This window comes from Musca domestica, unplaced genomic scaffold, assembly GCF_030504385.1.
Source record: "Musca domestica strain aabys unplaced genomic scaffold, Musca_domestica.polishedcontigs.V.1.1 16, whole genome shotgun sequence".
Lineage (NCBI taxonomy): Eukaryota > Metazoa > Arthropoda > Insecta > Diptera > Muscidae > Musca > Musca domestica.
In genome coordinates this window covers 9194459-9219464 of record NW_026712219.1, presented here as the reverse complement: position 1 = coordinate 9219464, position 25006 = coordinate 9194459, and the positions used below count along the sequence as shown (strand labels likewise).

At 35.2% G+C, this 25006-nt stretch overlaps 1 protein-coding gene across 2 annotated transcripts in view; it reads left to right on the top strand.

Annotated features, from left to right (window-relative positions):
* Nucleotides 1-25006, top strand: part of LOC101892275 (protein Wnt-5) — a 398457-nt gene that overhangs the window by 350777 nt on the left and 22674 nt on the right. For both annotated transcript variants that reach the window (XM_020036814.2, XM_020036815.2), the window contains 2 exons: nt 4537-5419; nt 13814-14179. In XM_020036814.2, coding sequence (XP_019892373.1) covers nt 4537-5419; nt 13814-14179 — 1249 coding nt within the window. The remainder of the gene's footprint in view (nt 1-4536; nt 5420-13813; nt 14180-25006) is intronic.

Below are 25006 nucleotides of genomic sequence, written 5' to 3'. Positions count from 1 at the left end.
CAAATCTGAAACACAAATACCATCAGTAAACTATGGATCAAAATACAAAATTTTATCTCTCCCCCTTTCCATTCACTCAATACCAAATATTGTACCATTTAGTACTTTCCATACAATTATACTACAGATTTCCGCAATCACTTCCATATATCCAGGCTACAAATGAACAAATTTCAGATTTCAAGTTTTTCACCCAATGCCAAAAATAGTAGTACTTTTCATGCACTTGTAGCAAATATTTCTAAGACCACCTTTTTATTACTAACCAACAGGAACCTTGATTAAAAAATTTAAAAATTCCAGCTTCATTTTTCTATCTTAAACCAAACTGTTCCATATTTTTAGTACCATTTAGAACAGTTCGCATTATTAGTACATATTACCAGAACCACCTCCATGTATCGAAGTTATTATCCAACCTTGATTCTTGTACTAAATTTCAAGTTTTTACCACTATCCATTCACATAATACCAAATGGTACGATTTTAAAAATTTCGTACCATTTTAGAACTTTTCGTAACCGTAAAGTTTGAATTTCCAAAAACTCATTAGTACATCTCTCTTGCATTCCATCAGTGATTCTCATTCCGTTTGTTTATTGTAAGGTATTTATATTTATAGTCCATTTAAGTACTTTTTATGCAATTTATAGTGCATTTAAGTACTTTTTGTATCCTTTTAGTACGAATTTCCAAAAACTAAAACTCGAGTTCCTTCAAGACCAGTACGGCCAACTTATATTCTTCCTTAAGAATTTTATCTTGAAATTTCACTGCCTTCCATTTCCTAACGCAACCTTTACACCATTCTATCACCAATAAATCCCCTTTAGCCATTTGACGAAGTTGCAGGCCATGGTTGCAACCAAACACCCGTACCCACCCACCAACTTGCAACAAATTTATAATACCCCTACCATAGAACTTAGCATAAATTTCATTATTAAGGATTTTTCTGTTATCCAAGCATAAACAAAGAGTGTAAATCTTAACACCAACTAACGGTAAAAATGATCCAGCCCTGCTGATTGCAGTTCTATGCTCTTGTCTAGCAATTTGCCAGAGGGCAATGCAATTAACCACTGAGTGTGCACTGAGAGGCAGTGAATAACTCATTGAATGAATCACCAGAGTTGACTGGGTCTTGCTGGCTGGTAGCCGGCTGGCCTGTCTGCCTGGCTAGAAACCAAAGTGCAACAAATGCAATTAACTTTTTTCTCGAACGCGAGGGGAGTTGGGAGTGTGACAAGAAAGGGTTAGCTACCAATAAGCATTACTAATGTTCAACACCCCCGGAGGCGTTATGAAACCCCCAACCCCCCTTCAAACAAGTTGCCACTATTTGCCCTGGCTTTTGGGCGGTTTTGGTTTGTTTATCCTGGGGATTTTTTCATCGTCTCGTATTCTTGTGGGGGATGAAACAATGTTATGACTTTGACTTTTTTTTTTGTTTCGCGGGGAAAGGTGAAATGCTTATTTAATTTATGTTACAACAACAGCTACAACAATATTGAATTGTTTTTGTAAATGTTAAACACACCCTCAGGAGATGCGTGTTGTAAAATAACATGAAATGTGACCGCCTTATTATTTGCTAAACAGACAAAGGGGGCAGGGGGTCGCAATGAGATGGGATTTATATTCTGTTTACATTCATAATTTTCCGGTGGGTTTGTCAAAGCCAGCTGTTTCAGTTTCTTGACATTTGTTTTGCAGGCAGGAGATAACAAAACTTTGAATTTAATTATTTTTTTAGTTTATAAACAAAGGTGGGGAGTAATTGAAATTCTTTTTATATGAGGGTGAAATTACAAATTTGAGTGGAATCGAGTTTGAGGATGTGTGGTCATTATAGAAAAAAGTTTGATAATAAAATTTTGATTCCAATCCCTCAGACTTGTGACATTAACATTGGGATTTTTTTTTGTAATATTTTAAATCAAAAAAAAAAAAAAAAAATCGAAAATCGTTGGTTTTTAAGATTTTTTTTTTTTTTCAAAACCCACCATAACAGAATCATAGGTTTTTATAATTTTACAATGTCCCACTTTTCAATAACCTCGAAATTTCAAGAGCAATTTAACAATATTTTTTGGACAATAACACTGTGCCACACAAAATATAATTATAGGCAAAAAAACAGCAGATTATGAAAGTAGAGCTAACAAGTTAGGAAATATCAGTTGGTTTTGTATTGGCTGATGTATACCCTCAGCCAATGTTCGATTATTTAAATATATTTCGACTTCTGTTATGGTTGTTCAAATTATTGCCCCTCTATGGAGTACGTTCGACTGCTTCCTTCACTTTATATGAAGTATGCGATCATTTTTAGAAAATGTTAAAATTGCTCGCCAGTTTCCACATATAACCGACCGAAGTATTCCATGAAACCTTATCTAATACAGATAAAAATATTGGTTGGCAAAGTTACAAGAAAATCGAATTTAATGCGAAATCATAAATTCCATATTCATCTCAGGTTTCTGGTTGAGACAAATTTTTAGATGTAGAAAGCTGTAGAGAATCGCTGACTTGTTAGATAAAAGTATTGAAAATTATGACCTTTGTTGTGGGGTAAGGCGGTTCGCAGAAATATATCACCTTCACAACAGATCTTGTGTTAGCAAAAAATGTTTGTAAGCTTTCTTAGAGCTTTTGGTTTTTAAAAATCTTGAACCCTACGTGGTGGAAGGTAGCAAAGGAAATTTTCCGATCCCTCCCATCTTTATAAAAGATCTTGTGTTGATGGAAATATTGAGATATACCAAGTCTGAATGCAATCGAATGTTAATTTCGCGTTTTATGAGGTTTATGGACATTCAAAATGTTGACCCTTTGCGGAGGAGGTTCCAGAAGGAGTGAACCAATATTTCTTCACCATTTTCACATAAAACCTTGGGCTAATAAAAATAGTGGACTGTGTGTATTTCGAAGGCAATCGGACTCATACATCACATTTTTTATGCGATGTAATTATTCAAAATTTTGACCCTTTGTGGGGGAGGTACTTGATGGAGTGGACCGAGAGTAGACCTAGAACTTATACAAATATTAGCATTTGCCAAGTTTGAGCAAAATTGAATTATCCTTTCTTTTTTTTTTTTTTTTTTTTTTTTTTTTGAAAATTTAGACCTTTTTGGGGAGGTACCAGAAGAAGTGAACCGATATTGCCCATCTCCGAATTCGATCTAAGTTTTACAATAATATCATGATGTACCAAGTTTGGATCACATTAGTGTGTTAACGTGCGCACCAGCAAGCCAAACAGACCGACGGACGGACGGACATACATCGCCATCGATCGACTCCAAATGTCGTTATTTCGATGAGACACGTTTTGGCCGTATCAAATGATACATACCTTCTCTAGCCATATGGCTAAGGGTAAAACAGAGAAAGACAGGTGCATTGGCATTTTGAAAGTTTACATCAAAATGTTAGCTAAATATAAGGGGCAAGTTCCCCACCTCTTCAACACTTTTAAACATTTTCGGATAAAGATTCCTCTAAATCCATGCCTGTTTGGTATATAGTGTCTTCGGTAATATTGCAGATACAAGAAATATTTTGGTCAAAAATTGTAAACCTCGAACGAATCAGCAAAGGGGTCTTTTTGGTTCCTTTTTTAAGGTCCTTTTTTATGTGAGTTTGTGTAAAAATCTCCAACAAACCATCAAAAATAAAAAACAAAAATATTCTTAATTAAATGCTACTATAAGTCACCAAAGAAAAGAAATCCGTATTTCTATTGAATGCCAAAATATTTTTGCATCAATGTTCCGAAAAAAAAAAACGAAAATATTTCGTAATTTTTTTATGATCAATTTTCCTTCGACTTTTTTCGATTTAACGCCTAAATAGCCAGTCTGGGTTGTTGAAAGCTGTGAAGTATTTTTGTGATGAAGAATATTGCTTTTTTTGACGGAGATCTCTACCCTTCTATTTAGGTTACCTTTCGATATAAACTTTCACAACGCCGATACACGTGTCTTCTTTTATAAGCTCTACATTCACAATATGCTGGATTTCCCCCGTAATTACTAAAAAAAAGGAAACCCAGAGTGTAATTAAAAACGTTTTAAAATTCCTTCTCACCAACACTGGTAGATTTCCAGAAACAGTTTTGAATCAAGCTATATAAACATAATTTATTAATTCGAGTATTTTACAAAAATCATTTATTTTTATATTTATACATTTTACAACATTCTCCAAATGTCAAATATCATATTTTAAAATCTATTCATTTTATTTTATTTTTTTTGGAATATTTAAAAGTTTGATGGAAATCCTGAGTTTCTGACGATTTTTTCTCAAAACGAACTTCAATTTTTCAAATACTTTCTAAAAACTCCTGTGAAAATCTTGTGAAAGCATAACATATTATTTTATAAATATCTACAAGCTCTTGAATAATCTGAATTCTTTCAGAATTTTCTTGTTATATTTTATATTATCCCCTTTTGTATCAAATAACACTAGCGATTCAAACAACATCCTCACTTATCTATATTTCTATACTTTTATCCATAGATTTGCCACAGACTTCATTGATATACGAGAAAAGGAGACTAGACGTGGCACACGTGGTGTTGGCAATCCAGAGAAACGTAATGGCGGTGGTGGTGGCGGTAGAGGACAACGCATGCATCAAAGGCGGCAGCAACAGCTTTTGCAACAACAGCTAAAACAGCAACAACAAATGCTAGCAGATGATGCTTCAGTTTCTATTACCACTTCAGTTAAAAACGATACCAAGGCAACAATAACCAAGCAACAACAACAACAACAGCAGCAGCAGCAACACTTGGCAAATAATAAAGCTCAAACAACAAACGGCAGTAATAGAACAGCAGAAGAAGCGACACAATCATTGTCTACATCCCAGTCCTCAGGAGCATCAGTATCATCATCTGGGTCCTCGTCCTCCTCCTCATCGAGTGATTTGAAATCTTTAGAAAATACCAATAAAAATGTCAACAACAGCAGCAACAACTCAAACCCGATACAACATTCAAATGGCACGGATGTTAACACTAGCACGACACAAGTGTCATCCTCCCTCGCCTCTTCGTCCTCATCGAGGAATATTAGCCCGGGAACATCTTCAATGACCTCTTCAAGTAACAATGCAGCAGCCGCTGCCGATTCAAGTAACTACCAGAGTCAAAATCAAAGACAGACAAACAGACAACGACAACAAATGCGTTCGACAACAACATCAACAACGGCACCACCATCATCATCGCGACAGCAACAACAAGATGTATCAGCATCTTCCGAGGAAGAAACACCAAACGGTGGTGGTGGTGGTGGTCTTCGCATTAAACCGGAAGATTTATTAGAATTACAAGAGCGTATTACAAAGGAAATACTCAATTCAAAATTACAGGAAAAGGAAATGCTCGAATTGCAGGTAAATTGAATTTGTTTCGCATATATTTTGTAAGGGAATTGTAGAGAGATTTTATTAAAATAAGAAATTTATATATATTTGAAAAATTGTAATGAAAAATTTTGACAATTTATTCGAAATATGTTGAAACCCTATAGCATTAGGGCCACAGAGGATATTTATATTGAATATGGCCAAAATGCGTATCTTTCCATACTTCCTTTTGTATGTGCGCACTATATATCATCGCAACGCAACTTCTACGAAGTATAGGTCGTGTTCGGATATGGGCAATATCGGTCCACTCCTTATGGTACATTTCCAAAAAAACACTTCATAGTGAATCCATCGATCATAGTTCAAATATCGTAATTTTTATATAGCACATAGGTCAGGTGCGAAAATAGACAATATCGAGCCATACCTTCTAGGATCTCCCCCACAATATTTAAAAATTGTAAATATTAATAATAATAATAATAATAATAATAATAATAATAATAATAATAATAATAATAATAATAATAATAATAATAATAATAATAATAATAATAATAATAATAATAATAATAATAATAATAATAATAATAATAATAATAATAATAATAATAATAATAATAATAATAATAATAATAATAATAATAATAATAATAATAATAATAATAATAATAATAATAATAATAATAATAATAATAATAATAATAATAATAATAATAATAATAATAATAATAATAATAATAATAATAATAATAATAATAATAATAATAATAATAATAATAATAATAATAATAATAATAATAATAACTCTCGTAATATGTGAAGTCGAAACCCGATGGCGATATTTTGCAGTAAAAGCGAAAAGCGAATATATCGGTACACTCTTTCGGGTACCTTCCCCACAAATTTAAAAAAAATTGCCATAACAAACACGAAAATCTCATATTGAGCGAAAAGATTGCCCGATATAGTTCAATATAATATTTAGATAGGGCAAAGATCAAGATCAAAAATGGGCAATGTTGAAATATATTCCTGTGACCTTCCCATTAAAGGTAATGGCCCAATTTCCTAAATTTTTTTTAACATTGAAATATTTTGATTAATATTTGGTTTTTAAGATTTTTAAACAATGTCTTATTAAGTAAAATCGAGATGCTTTTTCAAAAAAATCCCTCCTCCCAAAAAAAATACTTTAATTTGTATTCCCTTAGCCATATGGTTAGAAAGGGTATAAATCATTTGATTGGGCCTAAACGTGCCTCATCGAAATACCGGTTTTAGATCCTAGATCTCTTTGGACCAAATCCGTGTCAGGACATTTAGAGTCGATGTCCGTACGTCCGTCTGTCTAGCTGGCTGATGAGCACGATATCTCTCGTAGTGAGTAACCGGTTTGGTGCAAACTTGGTACATCGTTATATAATTGTCAAACTTAGATCGACTTCGAATGTGGACAGTATTGGTGCACTCCTCCTGGTACATCCCCCACAAAAGGTCGAGATTTAAAAAAATACTTTAAAGCACAGAGGGAGAAAGCATAATCCGCTTTTACTCTAAATCTGCGAATCCTAATGTATGCATCAGTGCTGGATCACGTTCGAAAATGGTCAGTCCACTCCATCAAGAACACCACCCCCACAAAGGGCCCATATTTTGAAAAATTTTAACTGTTATAAAATATGATGTAAGGATCCGAGTGTCTTCAAATTACATACATCACAATACAAGGTCTGGTGTGAAGATGAAATATATCGGTCCACGATTTCTGGTATCACCCCCACAAAAGGGTCAATTCAATATCCATGAAGCTCATAAAACGCGGAAATTAACATCCAATTCCATTCAGAATTGCCACATATCAGTATTTCTATCAACGCAAGATCTGTTATAAAGAAGATAGATATCGGACCATTTGTTTTGGTATCCCCCAACAAATGGTCACAATTTTGAATAACCCAAACGATTATAAAATCTGAAAGAAGCATCCGGTTCTCTTCATATTACACACATCCCATTATTTCTACAAGCACAAGATCTGCTGTGAAGATGTGGTATATCGGTTTACTACTTCTGGTATCTCCCGCACAAAGGGGCAAAATTTTGAATATACATGAAGCTCATAAAAGACGGAATGAACATCCGATGTCATTCAGACTTGGCGCATCTCAATATTTCTATCAACACAAGATCTGTTACAAATATAGTAGGGATCGGACCATTTCTTCTGGTACCTCCCCCACATAGGGTTCAAGATTTGAAAAACAAAACGCTTAAATAAAAGGAAATAAGCATCCAACTCTCTTCAAATTTCATACATACAAACATTTTTGGTAAAACAAAATCTGTTGTGGAGATGATATACAGGGTGAAATAAAAAAGCAACAAAGTCGAACGCCATAGGTTTTTCATTTTTTTTTAAATATTATTGAATAAAAGCAAGAAATATCGGAAATAGCATCAAATTTTAGAATAAGTTTAGATTTGTTCGAATTGGTCACCTTTGGCACGAATTATGGCCTTCAAACGGCCAATGAAACCGTCACACGCTGCCCGAATGTTGCTCTGCGATATTTTGGCCCATTCCCGGCGAAGCGCTTGCTTGAGGTGATCGACACTTTTGTATTTTTCAGTGCCAACCTTGCTTTCCACAATAACACAATAGTCCAACGGATTGGTATCCGGAGATTTTGGTGGCCATTGTGCGCTGGAAATGAAGCGAGGAATCTTTCATTTGTGTGCTGAGTGTGATGGTGCTGAGTCCTGTTGGAATGTCCAAGGTCTGCGGTCAAAATGTTTGCGTACCCAGGGCTTTAATACAACCTCCAGAATATTTTCACGGTAATAATCGGCATTTATTCTGATGTCACGGTCGATTAATACGAGCGGAGAGCGACCATCGCTTGTTATTGCGGCCAGAACCATAATGGTGGCCAACCGAAGGTGCACATTTTCACTTGACCTCTTTGGCAAGTAAACACGATCATTTTGTTTGTTTACAAACTGCTGGACAACGAATGTTTTCTCATCGGAGAAAACCAAATTCGGCAGTTCACCACTTTCGGTCAAGCGACGCAACTCTTTAGCTCTTTGAAGTATATTTTCTTTCCGTTGCTGTGTAAGTTCTTGCACTTTTTGGAATATCAATGGCTTTACCCCAAGCTCGTTTTTCAATATTTGCCAAATGGAATATTGCGATTTGTTCAGCTCACGAACCATTTTTCGGCCACTGCAACGCGTGCTTCGAACCATTTCTGCTGATGGTGCTGTTTTCTTCCGTCCACTTCCTTGACTTCAGGCTACGCTACCAGTATTACGGTTACGAGCGATGGTACGAGACACAAAAGATTTATTCAAATTTAAATGCTGAAGCGCTTTAACGATAGCCACTTGTGGTTTTCCAGCCAAATATAAAGAAATCACACTATCACCCTTGAATTCCATCGCGAATAGTTTCTTTCTGGAAAATTCTCAACAAAATGCTTTTATACGCTAGTAAACAATATAATGAGCAGTCACTGGAAAAATTTTAACAGCTGTCGGACGAGTGGGTTGGAAATGACAGCAGTCTGAAGTTTGTTGCAGTTTTTTTTTAATTTCACCCTATATTGTGGAGGTGGAGAGTATAAAAACACTTTTCTTAAGAAGAACGCATCGCCGACCTCATCAATTATGTTGACCTTTTTTTTTTTTTTTTTTTTTTGACAACTCTAATTTTATTGTCAATATTTTCGAAATCTTATTCTGAAGCACATTGCGACGTAGACTTAAAACCCACATTACTTTCATCTCAATTTTCCCAAAAAAGAAAATATTAAATTAGAAATAATTTTCCAACTCATTTTAAGTTCATTTAAACTATTAAAACTAAACCTCAGCCCAAATTTAATAATTTCCTTCGAAATTTAGTTTATTTCATTAATTTTGAATGGAAACTTTTGAAAACAAGCTGGACAGTTAACAAAATTTAGATTAAAATTTTCCTTTTGATGTTGAAAAACGTATAACATTCGATTTGATATAAAATTCATTTGTTGGGTGAATGGTTTTTGCCAACACACAAATTAACAAAGTTTTTAACACTTATGAAAGAGATTAACAAAGTTTATAACATATTTTTTTTTTGTGTAACACAACCTTGAGCATTGCACACGGCTGTTAGCCTTCAAAGGTTAACGTCAAACTTTTTTCACGTTAACGTGAACAAATGAAAAAAAAAAACGAAAAAACACTTTAGATGGCCACAAGCAGAACTATAGAAAAGTTATGAAATGATGATGAGATTTTCATTCTTTGTCTCAGGTCGTGGGACAGCAAAAACAGCAGGAAAGCAGAACTCTACACCGCTAATGGACAATTGAATTTTTTTCACGGAGGGAGAAAGAGGATGGGAAACGATTTTTTTACAATTACAATGTGTAAGAGCCTTGACAAAACATTCACAGGTACGAACGTGTCGAAAACGTGAACTAGAAACAACGAAATCGGTCCAGGTGACAGACAGACACTCGGTTACACAAAGGGGGAGGAATACACAGCGAACATTTATTGTTTTTATATTTCGTCTTTTTTGAAAACAAAATTTTGGACAAAACTTTATTCAAAGCTCAAAATTAAAAATCGTTTAAATTTGTTTCCCCACCCGCTGAAAATATGACAAAACTTTGTTAACTTTTTGTGATTGGGCCGCCGTGGTGGGAAAAAAGTTACCCTGGCAACATTGACGAGTCATAAAAAAGTTGAAATTGTTCAACCAACCATTAAAAAGAGGTTGAAAAAAAAATTAAAAAAAAAACCTAGCTGTAGGGTCGCCGTGTGATATGAACATGAAAACAATACCTCCGAACAACAATTTATTGTGTTGTGAAACACAGGGATAGATTTTCAATTAATTTGCGGAAAAAAATTGCTGACTCTTAAACCAAATTGATGGATTGCAGAATAAATTTCGAACAAGTAATTGTTAAAAAATACATTCTGTTTAAAAAAAATATTTTCAGCACAACGAGATACAATATATCAGATATCAAAATTACAACATAATTTTGAAATTTATCAAATATTTCTTGGCAAAGCATCTGGTAACATTAATGGTACGGTTGATATATTGAAAACATTTTTTTAATTCTAAAATTCTATAAATCTAGGCATTTTACATTATTTTGGTAGACCTATAAAAATGAGAATTTAGAAAATTTAGAATTTAGTCAATAGGGTTTTGTTAAATACTAATTACATTCACAAAATTTCAAAACATTTAATAAACAAACTAAAAAGAGTCAGTCGGTTTTGCCGACCGATGTATACAAGAAACTCGAACATTTATATCCAATTCCATATTCCATAAATTCCATATTCATCTCAGGTTTCTGGTTGAAAGAAATATTTGGATATAGCATGTTGAAAGAATTACTGACATGTTTCACAAGTTATGACAGATAAAAGTATTGAAAATAGCGACCCTTTGTGGGTGAAGGGGTTCGCAGATATACAGGGTGAAATGAAAAAACTGCAACCAATTTAAGACTGCTGTCATTTTTAAGCCACTTGTCCGACAGCTGTAAAAATTAATCCTGTGACAGCTCATTATATTGTTTACAAGCGGACAAAAGCATTTTGGTGAGAATTTTCCAGAAAAAAAAATATTCGTGATGGAATTCAAGCGTGATAGTGTGATTTCTTTACATATGGCTGAAAAACCACAATTGGCTATCGTTAGAGCACTCCAGCATTTTAATGTGAAAAAATATTTTTGGCTCGTACCATCGCTCGTAACCGTGGTAGCGTAGCCCGACGTCAAGGAAGTGGAGGGAAGAAAGCAGCAACATCAGCAGAAATGGTTCGAAAGGTAAAGAAGCGACTTGATCGAAATCCGCGTCGTGGTGGACGAAAAATGGTTCGAGAATATCGAAAAATGAGCTCAAGGTAAAGCCATTGAAATTACAAAAAGTGCAAGAACTTACACCGCAACAGAAAGAAAATAGACTCAAAAGAGCTAAAGAGTTGCTTCGCTTGGCCGAAAGTGGTGAACTGTCGAATTTGGGTTTCTTCGATGAGAAAACATTCGTTGTCCAGTAGTTTGCAAACAAACAAAGTGATCATGTTTACTTGCCAAAGAGGTCAGGTGAAAATGTGCATCTTCGGTTGGCCACCAGAACTCAAGCGCCGGCCATGGTGATGGTGTGGGCCGCCATAACAGCCGATGGTTGCTCTCCGCTGGTATTAATCGACCGTGGCATCAGAATAAATGCCAAGTATTATCGTGAAAATATTCTGGAGGGCACGAAAACATTATGGCCGCAGACCTTGGACATTCCAACTCCGACTCAGCACCATCGCACTCAGCACGCGCAACCCTGGAATGGTTGCAAAATGAGGTTCCTCGCTTCATTTCCAGCGCACAATGGCCACCAAAATCTCCGGATACCAATCCGTTGGACTATTGTGTCTGGAGTATTTTGAAAAACAAGATTGGCACTAAGAAATACCAAAGTGCCGATCACCTCAAGAAAGCGCTTTGCCGGGAATGGACCAAAATACCACAGAGCAACATTCGGGCAGCGTGTGACAGTTTCATTGGTCGTTTGAAGTCCATAATTCGTGCCAAAGGTGACCAATTCGAAGAAATCTAAACTTATTCTAAAATTTGATGCAACTTTCGACATTTTTTGCTTTTTGCTTCAATAAAACAAGTAAAAAATGTCGGTCGGTTGTGCCGAAAGATTTATACCCTCAGCGAATGTTCGATTATTAAAAAATATTTTCACTTCTGCTATGATTATTCAAATGTTTAACCCCTTATGCAGTAGGTTCCGAAAAAATGGGAATACGATATAAATAATGCGAAGTGCTAGGTTTGGACTGTGTTGTGTTGATGGAAATATTGGGATTTACCAAGTCTTTAATGGAATCGGATGTCAATTTTCACTTTTTATGAGCTTCATGGATATTCAAACTTTTGAGACTTGGTGGTGGAGGTACCAGAAGGAGCGAACCGATATATCCCATCTTCACAGCGGATCTTTTGTTAGTGGAAATAATGGGATATGTGAAATATAAAGAGAACCTGATGTTTACTTAGGATTTTATAAACTTTTTGGTTATTCAAAACTTTGACCCTTTGTGGTGGAGGTACCAGAAGGAATGGTCCGATCTCTACCGTTTTTTTTCAGATCCTGTGTTGATAGAAATATTCAGATGTGTCAAGTCTAAATAGAATCCGATGTTAATTTCGTGTTTTATGAGCTTAATGGATATTCAAAATTTCGACCTTTTGTGGGGGAGGTACTTGATGGAGTGGACCGATATATTGTCCACTCCTGACCTAGCTCTGACGCAAATATTGGGATTTGCAAAGTTGGAGCGAAATCGGATTATCGTTTCTCTTTCTGTGCAAAAAAAATATATTTTTGAAAAGTTCGACCATTTGTGGGGGAGGTACTAGAAGGAGTGGAGCGATATATTCCATCTAAACACCAGACCATGGGTTAATATAAATATTGGGATGTGTGACATTTGAAGACAATCGGACTCTTACGTCACATTTTAGAAGAGTTGTAATTATTTAAAATTTTGAGCCTTTGTGGGGGAGGTACAAGAAGGAGTGGTCCGATATTGTCCATCTCCGAACTTGATCTAAGTTTGACAAAAATATGACCCAAATATTAGGATGTGCAAAGTTAGATCAAAATTGGACTATCCTTTCTCTTTTTGTGCAAAAAATATATTTTTTGAAAATTTCGATTTTTTGTGGGAGATGTACCAGAAGGAGTAAACCGATATTGTCCATCTCCGAACTCGATCTAAGTTTGACAAAAATATCACGATGTACCAAGTTTGTACCAAATCGGATACTCGTGCGTACCAACCAGACGGACAGACGGACGAACATCGCTAGATCGACTCCAAATGTTCTGAACCGGATTTGGTCCAAAGAGGGTCTAAAACCGTTATTTCGACTAGGCACGTTTTGACCGTATCAAATGATATAAACCCTCTGTAGCCATATGGCTGAGCGTATAATTAAAGAAAATGTAAAAATTATGGCGTTTGACATTGTTGCAGTTTTTTTATCTCACCCTGTAACTGCTAAACCAATGCTGGTTTAGCTTGTTATTAACAGATTACTAAATTTAAATTATTTTTAATTTAGATTTCCTTTAAACCCCAAATTATATTCCAAAGTTTCGTAATAAAAATATTCAATTTACCTTTAAAATTCTCTAGTCTTTAAAACTCTCCCCCACAACTTAAATACCTGTGGCACATGGAACAGATTTATTTCCCTTGTCTCTTTTTACTATTAAATAAATATTTCAGCAACAAAAAAAAAAAAACAACTGCATGCTCGTTTTTGTGCGTAATATAATACTCATTTGTTGTTGTTTTTCTTCTTTCTCCATTTATTTTTCATTTCAGGAAAAAATCAATCGGGAAATTTTAAATTCGAAAGTTTTTAATATGGATGTTGCCACAAATGGTGGTGGCAGTTCAAGTTTCAGTGCGAACGGTAACAGCAACAACAATAATAATAACAACAACAACGGTGGTGGTGGTAAACGCAAAAGGAAACGTAAAAATCAACGTGCTGTCAACGGTATGCTGGTCGATGTTGGCGAAGGTGGTCCATATGCCAATAGCAACAGCAACGGTCCAATTGGCACATCAGGTGGCAGTAATGGTGGCGGTGGTGGTGGTGGCGGTTCTTCTGGCAAATGGAAAAATTCGATTGCAGCCAAAGCAAGAAGTTTAATGAATTTGCACAATAATGAAGCCGGCAGGAGGGTAAGTTGTCACGAAACATGTAAATATTGAAAATAACTAAAACCAGGCAAAATGCAGCAGTGAAAGGAACGAAGGACAGGCAGGAGCGGTGAGAGCATTAGCAGTTGCTGCTGCTGCTGTAGAAATTTTTGTTGAAAAGTTGAATTGAAATTTGCTTGCCTTTACAAATGGCAATGTTGAAATGAAATGTTTTCCCTTTCCAGCATTTCCATGTTGTTTGGTCCATGCTGTGTGGGATATGGGTTTGAGCTCGTTTTGAGCGGCAAGGGGAAATGACCAAATATTTGTATCCAATGGATGGAAATTGAATGCAAATAAAGCCAATTTCGTAAATTGTAATCAAATTACTTTGGAATACAACAAACCAACAAATATGCTATTTAATAGAGTTGACTGTCTAACTGAATGAGTGAGCGAAGGAGTGAGTGACTGACAGGCTGGTTGGTTGGTTTGTTGTTTGACTGAATGATATGTTTGTTAAATAACATAAACATCAACAGCCAATGTTGCCAACACACATCGTAGCTGAAACGATTTTCTCGTTAAAGGGACATGTGTAGTTAGTTATTTGAGATATTTGGGAAAGAGGGTACACGAATTTGGAAAGACATTTTTTCAGGATTTCCCTATGGGACCTTGTAAGTAAATATTTTGTTTGAGATCAAAATTTAGTATCACAACACAATATATAACTCGTAGATGTTTTCAAATATTTAACCAGGTTTCCTTAAATTTTCAATTCTACCCTAAAGTCCTCTTGATCCCCTGCTTCTTCCCCATTGGGTTTGACGTGTAATATAGCTTCCAATTGATTGAAAATATCCTTGTTATTAATTAAACACTTATTTAAATTTGAATTCAATTGAATTTAACCTAACAGGATATCCTCTTAAATTTCATCACCCCAAAGTATCGGTTTAAATACTCTGGGGAATTTAAAGGATATCCTACCGATGTAAACGTATTAATACATTGACGGATATAAACCAATGGCATCCATTTTCCCGGACATCAAACACAAACACACCAACTCACCTATCGCTTCTTTTTTTGCACGTGTATATTTTTGTTGTTGTGAGTAACATTTCTGATTTGTGTAAGTGTGTGTGTGTATTTCATATTTTTCCTGTTGTTGAATGTTGTCATTGCATTATTATTGTAACCTAAGGCAAACTTTTCTTATTTCCTTTGGCTTGAAGCTATTCTCTGTGTGTAAATTGAAACAGATTAAATTGCCAAATAGCAATTTATACAAAAATAATAATAGTACACACACACATACACACACTAGGAAGCAAACATTCGCCTCCATACATACATTTATTTACAGGAAATGTGAATATAGGCAAACATATTTTATTTACAATCAGAGCACAACGCATTCATACAGTACATTTAAATATGTACAGTGGGGTGAACAAACATACACATATTTGTAGAATATACAGGGTGTACCGAAATTTTGAGATTTTCACAATAGTAATACAATTTGCAGGAAAGTATAAGAGAGAACTATTAGTGGTTTCCCGAAGAGTATTTTTGATGGAAATGCTTTAGATATTCGTGATATATTCCTCGATTTTTGGGGAATTATTAAAAAAGTTTTAAATCTGTGTTTGAGAAATTCCCATTACTTACACGATTATTAGAATATTTTTTCAATGACAATATTTCGGTTTAAAAAGTATGGAGTGATATACACAATTTCTCAAAATTTTGAGAAAAATCTAAAATCCAAATTAGATCTAGAAATATTGGTATGTGCTAATTTAGTTTCGCAAAGAAACCCTATATACTATTGGTGAATCTTATTCCGAATTTCAGAATTCTAGCTCTATTCGATTGCTCAATACAACGTAATCAATTTCAGCACCTTTTGGTACTTTCAGTACACTTATAGTTAAAAGACCTAAAAGCTCGATCTAAGTGAGACCGTTGACATATAAACCTTGGCATTGATGTCGCCTTTCATATGGAGTTTGCAGAACCAAAATAGGTTCACCTATACCAGATAACATCAATGACTAACACAATGCAATTTATTTTCATATGTACATATAGGAAATATTCTTTATAGACCCCTTAGATTATGTATTTTCTTGAGATGGATAACTTGCTAGGTCGCCAATCAATCTTATTTTGTGTAAAGGCTTAAAATTTAATATCTTGTTGTTGGTACTTTAAATCGGTTATATCGGTGCATTTCTGGCGCCTGTCGGTTTTAACCATACATACATTTGGAAATTGTCATTTTAAAATTGAATCTATGTGAAGACATAAACTCTCCCAGATCCCTTCCCATAGCTGTATATCCTTATTTTTATACCCTCCACCATAGTATGGAGTATATATTATGTTCGTCATTCCGTTTTAACTCTTCAAAATTAGAATTTTATTTTATATATATTATATATTCTTGACCAGCATAAGATTCTATTTCGAGTTAGCCAAGTCTCTCCATCTATGCAAAATCACTCTAGCTTTCGAAAGACATTAAGTAGTTTGATAAAATTTCTCTAATACGCATTATAAGTCCGTAGAAATTTTGGCATTAAAAATGGGACATGTAGGTCCACATTTTTAGATAGTAGTCATATAACTGCACTACCAGATTTAAGGTGTTTTTGGTCATATTTTTGAACAGAATTTTCTGCAAATTAGCAGTCTGTGTACTCTCATGTAAGAAACATTGAATATAGAGTTCGTAGTAGGCACCGCCCTCTATGGCAGATAATTGGCTGTGGAGGTCCACGTTTTGTATAGCCCCGTACCACCTGATATTCGAAATTTTTAAAACTTTAGCGCATTTTTCAAAGGAACTTTTAAGGTCGTCTCGAAAGAGAAATAAACATAGGCATTATTTAACATTCTGCAAATTCCTCCCAAATGGTGAAAGGTATTAAAGGTTCGACCACACCGAACTTACTTTTTTACTTATATATATTTTTTTTTGGAATGAGAATACCCTTACTGAATATTTTTAGTAGCCGTCTGCTGATTTAAGATGTCCTAAAAGCTTTGACTAATTTTCCCCAGCCCAAGTGCCTGCAATTTGACATTCTGAAAATCTAATAAACATTTAAGAAGAACCAGGATTTTTAGGTTTTGGATTTTACAACGTAGTTACAAGTTACTGTAACTTTTACGACCGTCTTATGAATTCGCCCAGTTTTCAAGCAGATTTAGATATCATTTGATATATGGAGTTCTCATTCAGTTGGTCAATTCTGAGATCAGTTTACGTTTTCGTATTGCTTTTTTGACAGTATCGCCAGATACTATATAACAGTACAGCCCGACTTTTTTTATTTTTCCCACATTTATTTATAATTTTCTATTTAAACTTTTTTATTGTTCGACACAGTTCCATGTTGTAACATAGTCTTTATAGTACCGCACCACGCAAAATTTAGAATTTTGGGGGCTTTTGCAAAATTTTGCAATTGCACAAAACAAAAATTTGCAAAATTGCTCTGAATTTTGGTTATGTTTTCGAATATATTTATTTCCTAATGATGAAATGTACCAAAAGTTCGGCCCGCAGAAATTATTGTCATTTTGCCACACCCTGTATTATGTAAATCTGATATTGAATCATATGGCAAATATTTACATATTCAATATTTTAGTTTTTGTTTGTTACAATATTCGTAATATTATTTCCATTTCACTTTACCAAAAATAAAAAAAAACTCTCTCTCCTCTACGATTTACCATTACTTTGTCCATTGTCCATATATTTGTCGGTATGTGTGAATGTTTGTCGTTCTCCTACTGTTTGCTTTCTGTTGCTGCTTTTTATTTTGTTGCTGTGTTGAATTTTATTGTATTTCTTCTCCAGTGTTATTGAATTATAGAAAATTATTCAACAGGTGGATGAATGGTTTTTTACTTTGTGTGCCTTTTTGTGGGTTTTGGGTGTTCTTGGTAAAGGAAAGTAGGAAAGTAGGTTGGTGGGTTGGTGGGGTGGTGGTGTTGGGCGTTTGTCTTGCCACAAAACAATTTTCCTAATGTTTTCTTTTGAATGTCGATTTATTTATTTTTTCTTTTCTTTTCGTTTTGTTCATTTCTAAATCCAATTTTTGTATGTCTGTAAATACCTTTATTTGTGGCGAGCTTCTTTTTTGTGTGGGTGGGCAAACAAAGAATGTCCTTTATATTTCTATATTGAATAGAATTGTTTAAGAGTTATTCTCATGTAAATACTCTTATATTATTGCAATTGGCTATAAACAGTAATCTTTGATTGTATAACAATTCCTTTTTACCTTTGCGAAAAATTTTATTCAATGGCAATGATAGTTATTTGAAAATTGAAAGGATAAATGAAAAGTAAATAAATTTTGCTAGCATGAATGCATGCATGGTTTTGAGAGAGATTGTGTATGTGTGTGCGTGTAGGATTGTTCTTTGATTGTTACATAAAGTGAAAATGTGGTTATTTACAGTAAAAGAAACATAGGTGTAGAAAATAATCGATATCTAAAGATATGCTAAAGAAAATCGGAAACATTCCATTGGGCTGAATTTTGAATTTTCGGCATCAAACGCCATAATTTTTACATATTTTTTTTTATAATTTTATTGAATAAAAGCAAAAAATATCAAAAATAGCATAACATTTTAGAATGAGTTAAGATTTGTTCGAATTGGTCACCTTTGGCACGAGTTGTGGCCTCCAAACGGCCAATAAAACCGACACACGCAGCCCGAATGTTGCTCTGCGCTATTTTGTCCTCTGCGACAGTTTGGTATTTTTAGTGCCAACTTTGCTTTCAAAAATACTCCAGACACAATAGTCCAACGGATTGGTATCCGGAGATTTTGGTGACCATTGTGCGCTGGAAATGAAGCGAGGAGCCTCATTTTGTAACCATTCTTGGGTGGGGCGTGCTGAGTGCAATAGTGCTAAGTCCTGTTGGAATGTCCAAGGTATGCCGCCAAAATGTTTGCGTTCCCAAGGCTTTAATTCACCCTCCAGAATAATTTCGGGATAATATTTGGTAATTATTCTGATGCCACGGTCGATTAATATGAGCGGAGAGCGACCATCGGCTGTTATGGCGGCCCACACCATCACCATGGCCGGCGCTTGAATTCTGGTGGCCAACCGAAGGTGGGCATTTTTAGCTGACCTCTGTGGCAAGTAAACAATAACATTTTGTTTGTTAACAAACTGCTGGACAACGAATGTTTTCTCATCGGAGAATACCAAATTCGGCAGTTCACCACTTTCGACCAAGCGAAGTAAATCTTAAACTCTTTTGACTCCATTTTCTTTCAGTTGCAGTGTAAGTTCTTGCATTTTTTGGAATTTCAATGGCTTTGCCCGAGCTCATTTTTCAATATGTGCCGAATGGAATATTACGATATGTTCAGCTCACAAGCCATTTTTCGGCCACGGCGACGCGGATTTCGATCAAGCCGCTTCTTCACTTTTCGAACCATTTCTGCTGATGTTGCTGTTTTCATCCGTCCACTTCCTTGACGTCGGGCTACACTTCCAGTGTCACGGTAACGAGCGATGGTACGATACACAAAAGATTTATTCACATTTAAATACTGGAGAGCTCTAACGATAGCCACTTGAGGGTTTCCGGCCAAATATAAAGAAATCACACCGTCACGCTTGAATTCCATCACGAATAACTTTTTTTTTCTGGAAAATTCTCACCAAAATGCTTTTGTACGATTGTAAAAAATATAATGAGCTGTCACTGGAATAATTTTAACAACTGTCGGACGAGTGGTTTAGAAATGACAGCAGTCTGAAGTTGGTTGCAGATTTTTCATCTCACCCTGTAAGAGAACATATCATCTCGCCCCGTAAGGCAACATATCAAGAAAGGCGTAGGAAAATAGGACGACAAAGTTTTATAATTTTTTTATGTTTTGCATTAATGGTTCTTAGAGTCATAATTCTATTTGAAAGAACTTTAAATATCTTCTTAAACTTGAAATCAATGATTTCATCTTAAATAACAATTAATAAAGAGCGTGCCTCAACAAAATTTTATGCAAAATAAAAAAAAAATATCACTCTTCCGGAATTCCCACAATCTTGGCTCTGATCAATGCCAACTGCCAAAAGCAATTTCATTGAATCTATTTTAAGAAAAAAAAAAAAAAAAACATAACCAATATATTTGCTGCCAACAATTTTGCCAGCAAAACAAATGGGTTGAAATGTGAATGTCCGTAAACGTTATGTGTTTTGGCAATCGAACATATAACGCAATATTTTGCCATATGTATATCATCTATTGCGGTAGACTAAGAAACAAAAAAATTGAAAACAAAAACGCAAAAGAAATTGAGCCAAAATATTACAGATTTTGATGTGACTCCTGTAGTTTTTCTGTCTTTGTCATGTGAATGACACTTCAATTGGTCGTCGGGCCAATAACCCTATCAAATGTCAAGTTTTTTTTCTTTTGGATTGAAGCAAAATGTTGAAGGTGGTTGCTGTAATATAATTTAAAAGGGGATAAAGATTCACAAACAAAATTGAGGGCTTTTGTCATTTAATATTCATGGAAAAAAATTAAATAATATATTTATTATATCACTTTTGAAGGGCAATGAGACCTAAAACTTAAAGACTTTCAGATTTTTTAAACAATGTACAAGAGTTGTATAATTTTTTTGTAATAGACCCTAAAATCGGGAATAGTTTTAATGGCCCATTAGAGTTGAAATCGCATATTTCTAAAACAATTTTTAAGGGTTATCAGAGTTATAACTCCCCGATTTTTAAGGACTTTCAGATTATTTTTAAGTCTCCAACTATTGTTCCATTTTTTAATTCGATGTGCAACGAATGGAATCTTTTTATACCCAACACCATATAGTGGTTGGGGTATTATGTCTTTGTGCACTTGTTTGTAACATGGAGAAGGAAGCGAGATAGACCCATACTTGCTTTTAAGGATCTTCATAGAATCACTTTCCGAGTCGATTTATGAATGTCAGTCCTTCCCTCAGTCTGTCCATGTATTTTTGTGAAGAAAATGCACGTCGAATTTATGATCCTACAATATATGTTTGGCCCAAGAAAAACCCCTATAAATATTGGCGAAAATTGGTTCAAATTTATACAGATCTTCCATACACATGGTGAGATAAAAAAAACTGCAACAAAGTCAAACGCCATACTTCTTAATTTTTTTTTTTTAATTTTATTAAATGAAAGCAAAAAAATTGGGAAACAGGATCCAATTTTAGAATAAGTTTAGATTTGTTCCAATTGGTCACTTTTGGCACGAATTATGGCCTTCAAACGGCCAATGAAACAGTCACAAGCTGCCCGAATGTTGCTCTGCGGTATTTTGGCCCTTTCCCGGCGAAGCGCTTGCTTGAGATGATCGATACTTTGGTATTTTCTAGTGCCGACCGTGCTTTCCAAAATACTCCAGACACAATAGTCCAATGGATTGGTATCCGGGATTTTGGTGGCCATTGTGAGCTGGAAATGAAGCGAGGAACCTCATTTTGTAACCATTCTTAGGTGGCGCATGCTGAGTGCGATGGTGCTGAGACCTGTTGGAATGTCCATGGTCTACGGCCAAAATGTTTGCGCTCCCAAGGTTTTAATACACCCTCCAAAATATTTTCGCGATAATATTCGGCGTTTATTCTGATGCCACGGTCGATTAATACGAGCAGAGAGCGACCATCGACTATTTTGGCGGCCCATACCACCACCATGGCTTGACTTGAGTTGTGGTGGTCAACCGAAGGTGCACATTTTTCAGCTGACCTCTTTGCCAATCGGAGAATTCTACAGTTCACCACTTTCGCCATGCGAAGCAACTCTTTAGCTCGTTAGAGTCTATTTTATTTCTGTTGCGGTGTAAGTTCTTGGAATTTTTGGAATTTCAATGGCCTTACCCCGATCTCATTTTTCAATATTTGCCGAATGGAATATTGGGATATGTTCAACTCACGATCCATTTTTCGGCCATTAGGACTCGGGTTTCGATCAAATCGCTTCTTTACTTTACGAACCATTTCTGCTGATGTTGCTGTTTTCTTCCGTCTACTTCCTTGAGATCGGGCTACGCTACCAGTATCACGGTAACGAGCGATGGTACGAGACAAAAGATTTATTCACATTTAAATGCAGAAGTGCTCTTACGATAGCCACTTGCGTTCCACCCAAATATAATGAAATCTAACTATCACGCTTGAATTCCATCACGAATAACTTTTTTCCGGAAAATTCTCACCAAAATGCTTTTGTACGCTTGTTAACAATATAATGCGCTGTCACTGGAATAATTCTAACAGGTGTCGGACAAGTGGCTTAGAAACGACAGCAGTCTGAAATTGGTTGCAGTTTTTTTCATCTCACCCTGTATATATTTATCCCATATATGATTTATTTGCACCAAATGGTTTATATCAGCACAAATGGACTGAATTTTGGCACATCCGACGGAATTTAGCCCAATAGCAAGTGCTTCGAATTTTGGAAACAATCAGCTCATATATTACCATAGCTCCCATATACATATCAGATACAGCTCCCGGACAGCTCGAAAATACCTATGCAAAATTTTAATGAAATCGGTTCAGATTTTTATATAGCTTCCATATACCGTAAATGTAATATAAGCTTAAGTTGTATAGATTTTTCGTATTCAACCCAATTTTTCCATTTGGTGAAACTCGGTCCGGTAATGTTATTTGGTTCATAGTTGGTATGATCTACTTCACATAAATTCCCAATATACTTCATATAAATACGCATAGGGGTGATATTTCCTTGCTGGTTTAAAATGTGAAATGGCTCATCTTCACATCGGTTTTTTTCACATATATTCCAATCGAATTAAGTTATTTTGTGGAATTTCCAATTTTCACATTCTTGTTGTTGTCTTTTATGAATTTCTAATATTTTCTGACACAACAGCATTCAGTCAGTCAGTCATTCCAATGAAGTGCATTTGATTGGCCAATATTGGAGAGCATTCACTTCAGTTGTCAATATTTCATTAAAATCTAAAGTGATTGCAGTTTTGATCTCTTCATCTGTGCCAGAGAGAAGAAAAAACGATTCTAATCCCAATATTTCGTCTTCTTCTCCAGCAGCCGATTCCCCCGCGACAAGCAATCCTGCAAATTGAACCAAACAGCTATGGCATAAATATTGCTTCCGTTATTTTTTGTTTTTTCTCAAATACAGCAGCTAATGGTTATGGTTGGCGGTCCTTGTTTCTGTTATTGTTGGTCACCAAAAGTGGTTGCCAAACGGATGTTGTATTTTGTTTGATTTGGTATTTCATTTCATTGTTGTTGTTGTCGATGTCGATGTTATTTTTCATAAAGGACTCTCGCGTTATTATGATTTGTTCTATCCTTTTTTTTGGGGATTTTTTTCTGTTGGTACATGGCAAGTTTCTTTGAGGATATCGTGTCAACATATGTCGGAAGCTTTTTTTTGTTTTTTTTTTTCATATTGTCATTGTCCATTACGGAAACGATTGTGTGTTTGTCCTTTTCCCATGACTTTGTCTATTTTAGTTGGAAGGTTTTTTCTTGTGTAAATGCTGCTAAACATTTTCATTGGCGTCAGTTTATCTAAACTGTGGATGTTTTGTTGGAATTGTTTTTTTTTTTTTTTTCTCAATGTGTGTAGAGCCAACTGCCAGATATGTTTTCGGGGGGAATTCATTTGATGATGATGAAGATTGTTGGATAGATATCGAGTTACTTTGGCCACAACCATAATACTGTCGCATGTTGGAGAACCAAAAAAACAACTGAAAGTAGTCAATATTGGAGGAGACGCAGCCAAATTACTTTGGATGCATTGCATGTTTTGTTTGGTGTCAATTTGTGTTCTATTATTGGCCAATGATCCCCAATGAAAAGATTGACGGTATGACCATTGTTGGTGTCTAGAAATTGAATATGTTTACGTAACTATTACTTTGGATTACCAAATAAAACATTGAAACTAAATTCTTGAATTTTTATACCCTCCGTCAAAAAAAGTATGGAGGGTATATTAAGTTCGTCATTCCGTTTGTAACTCATCGAAATAATCATTTTAGACCCAACAAAGTATATATATTCTTGATAAGCGTAAAATTCTAAGACGATTTAGCCCTGTCCTTCCGTCTGTCCGTCTGTTGTAATCACGCTACAGTCTAAACGAATTAAGATAGAAAGCTAACATTTTGCACAGATCTCTCTTTTGTCTGCAGGCAGGTCAAGTTCGAAGATGGGCTATATCCGTCCACGATATCGTATAGCCCCCATATAACGGTACCCCCGATATTTGGTATTTTGATGATTTTATCCACATTTTTCAATGGAATTGTCTGAAATTCCACAAAAGGAGTCCCTTGTGGGCATTTTACCCCCTCAAAAAGAATTATCTATATAGGTCCACAATATCGTATAGCCCCCATATAACGGTACCCCCGATATTCGGTATTTTGATGATGTTAGCCACATTTTTCAATGGAATTGTCTGAAATTCCACAAAAGGAGTCCCTTGTGGACATTTTACCCCCTCAAAAAGAATTGTCTACATAGGTCCACGATATCGTATATCCCCCATATAACTGTACCCCCCGATATTCGGTATTTTGATGAATTTACCCACATTTTTCGACGGAATTGTCTGAAAATCCACACAAGGAGTTCCTTGTGAGTACTTTACACGCAGACATAGATTTGTCTTTATAGGTCCACAATATCGTATTTCCCCCCATATCGGCACCTTCCTATATTAGATATTTTAAAGATTTTAAAAGAATTTTTAATGGATTATATTTTTTTCTGAAAATTTTCTAATTCGTTCCAAATGGTGGAGGG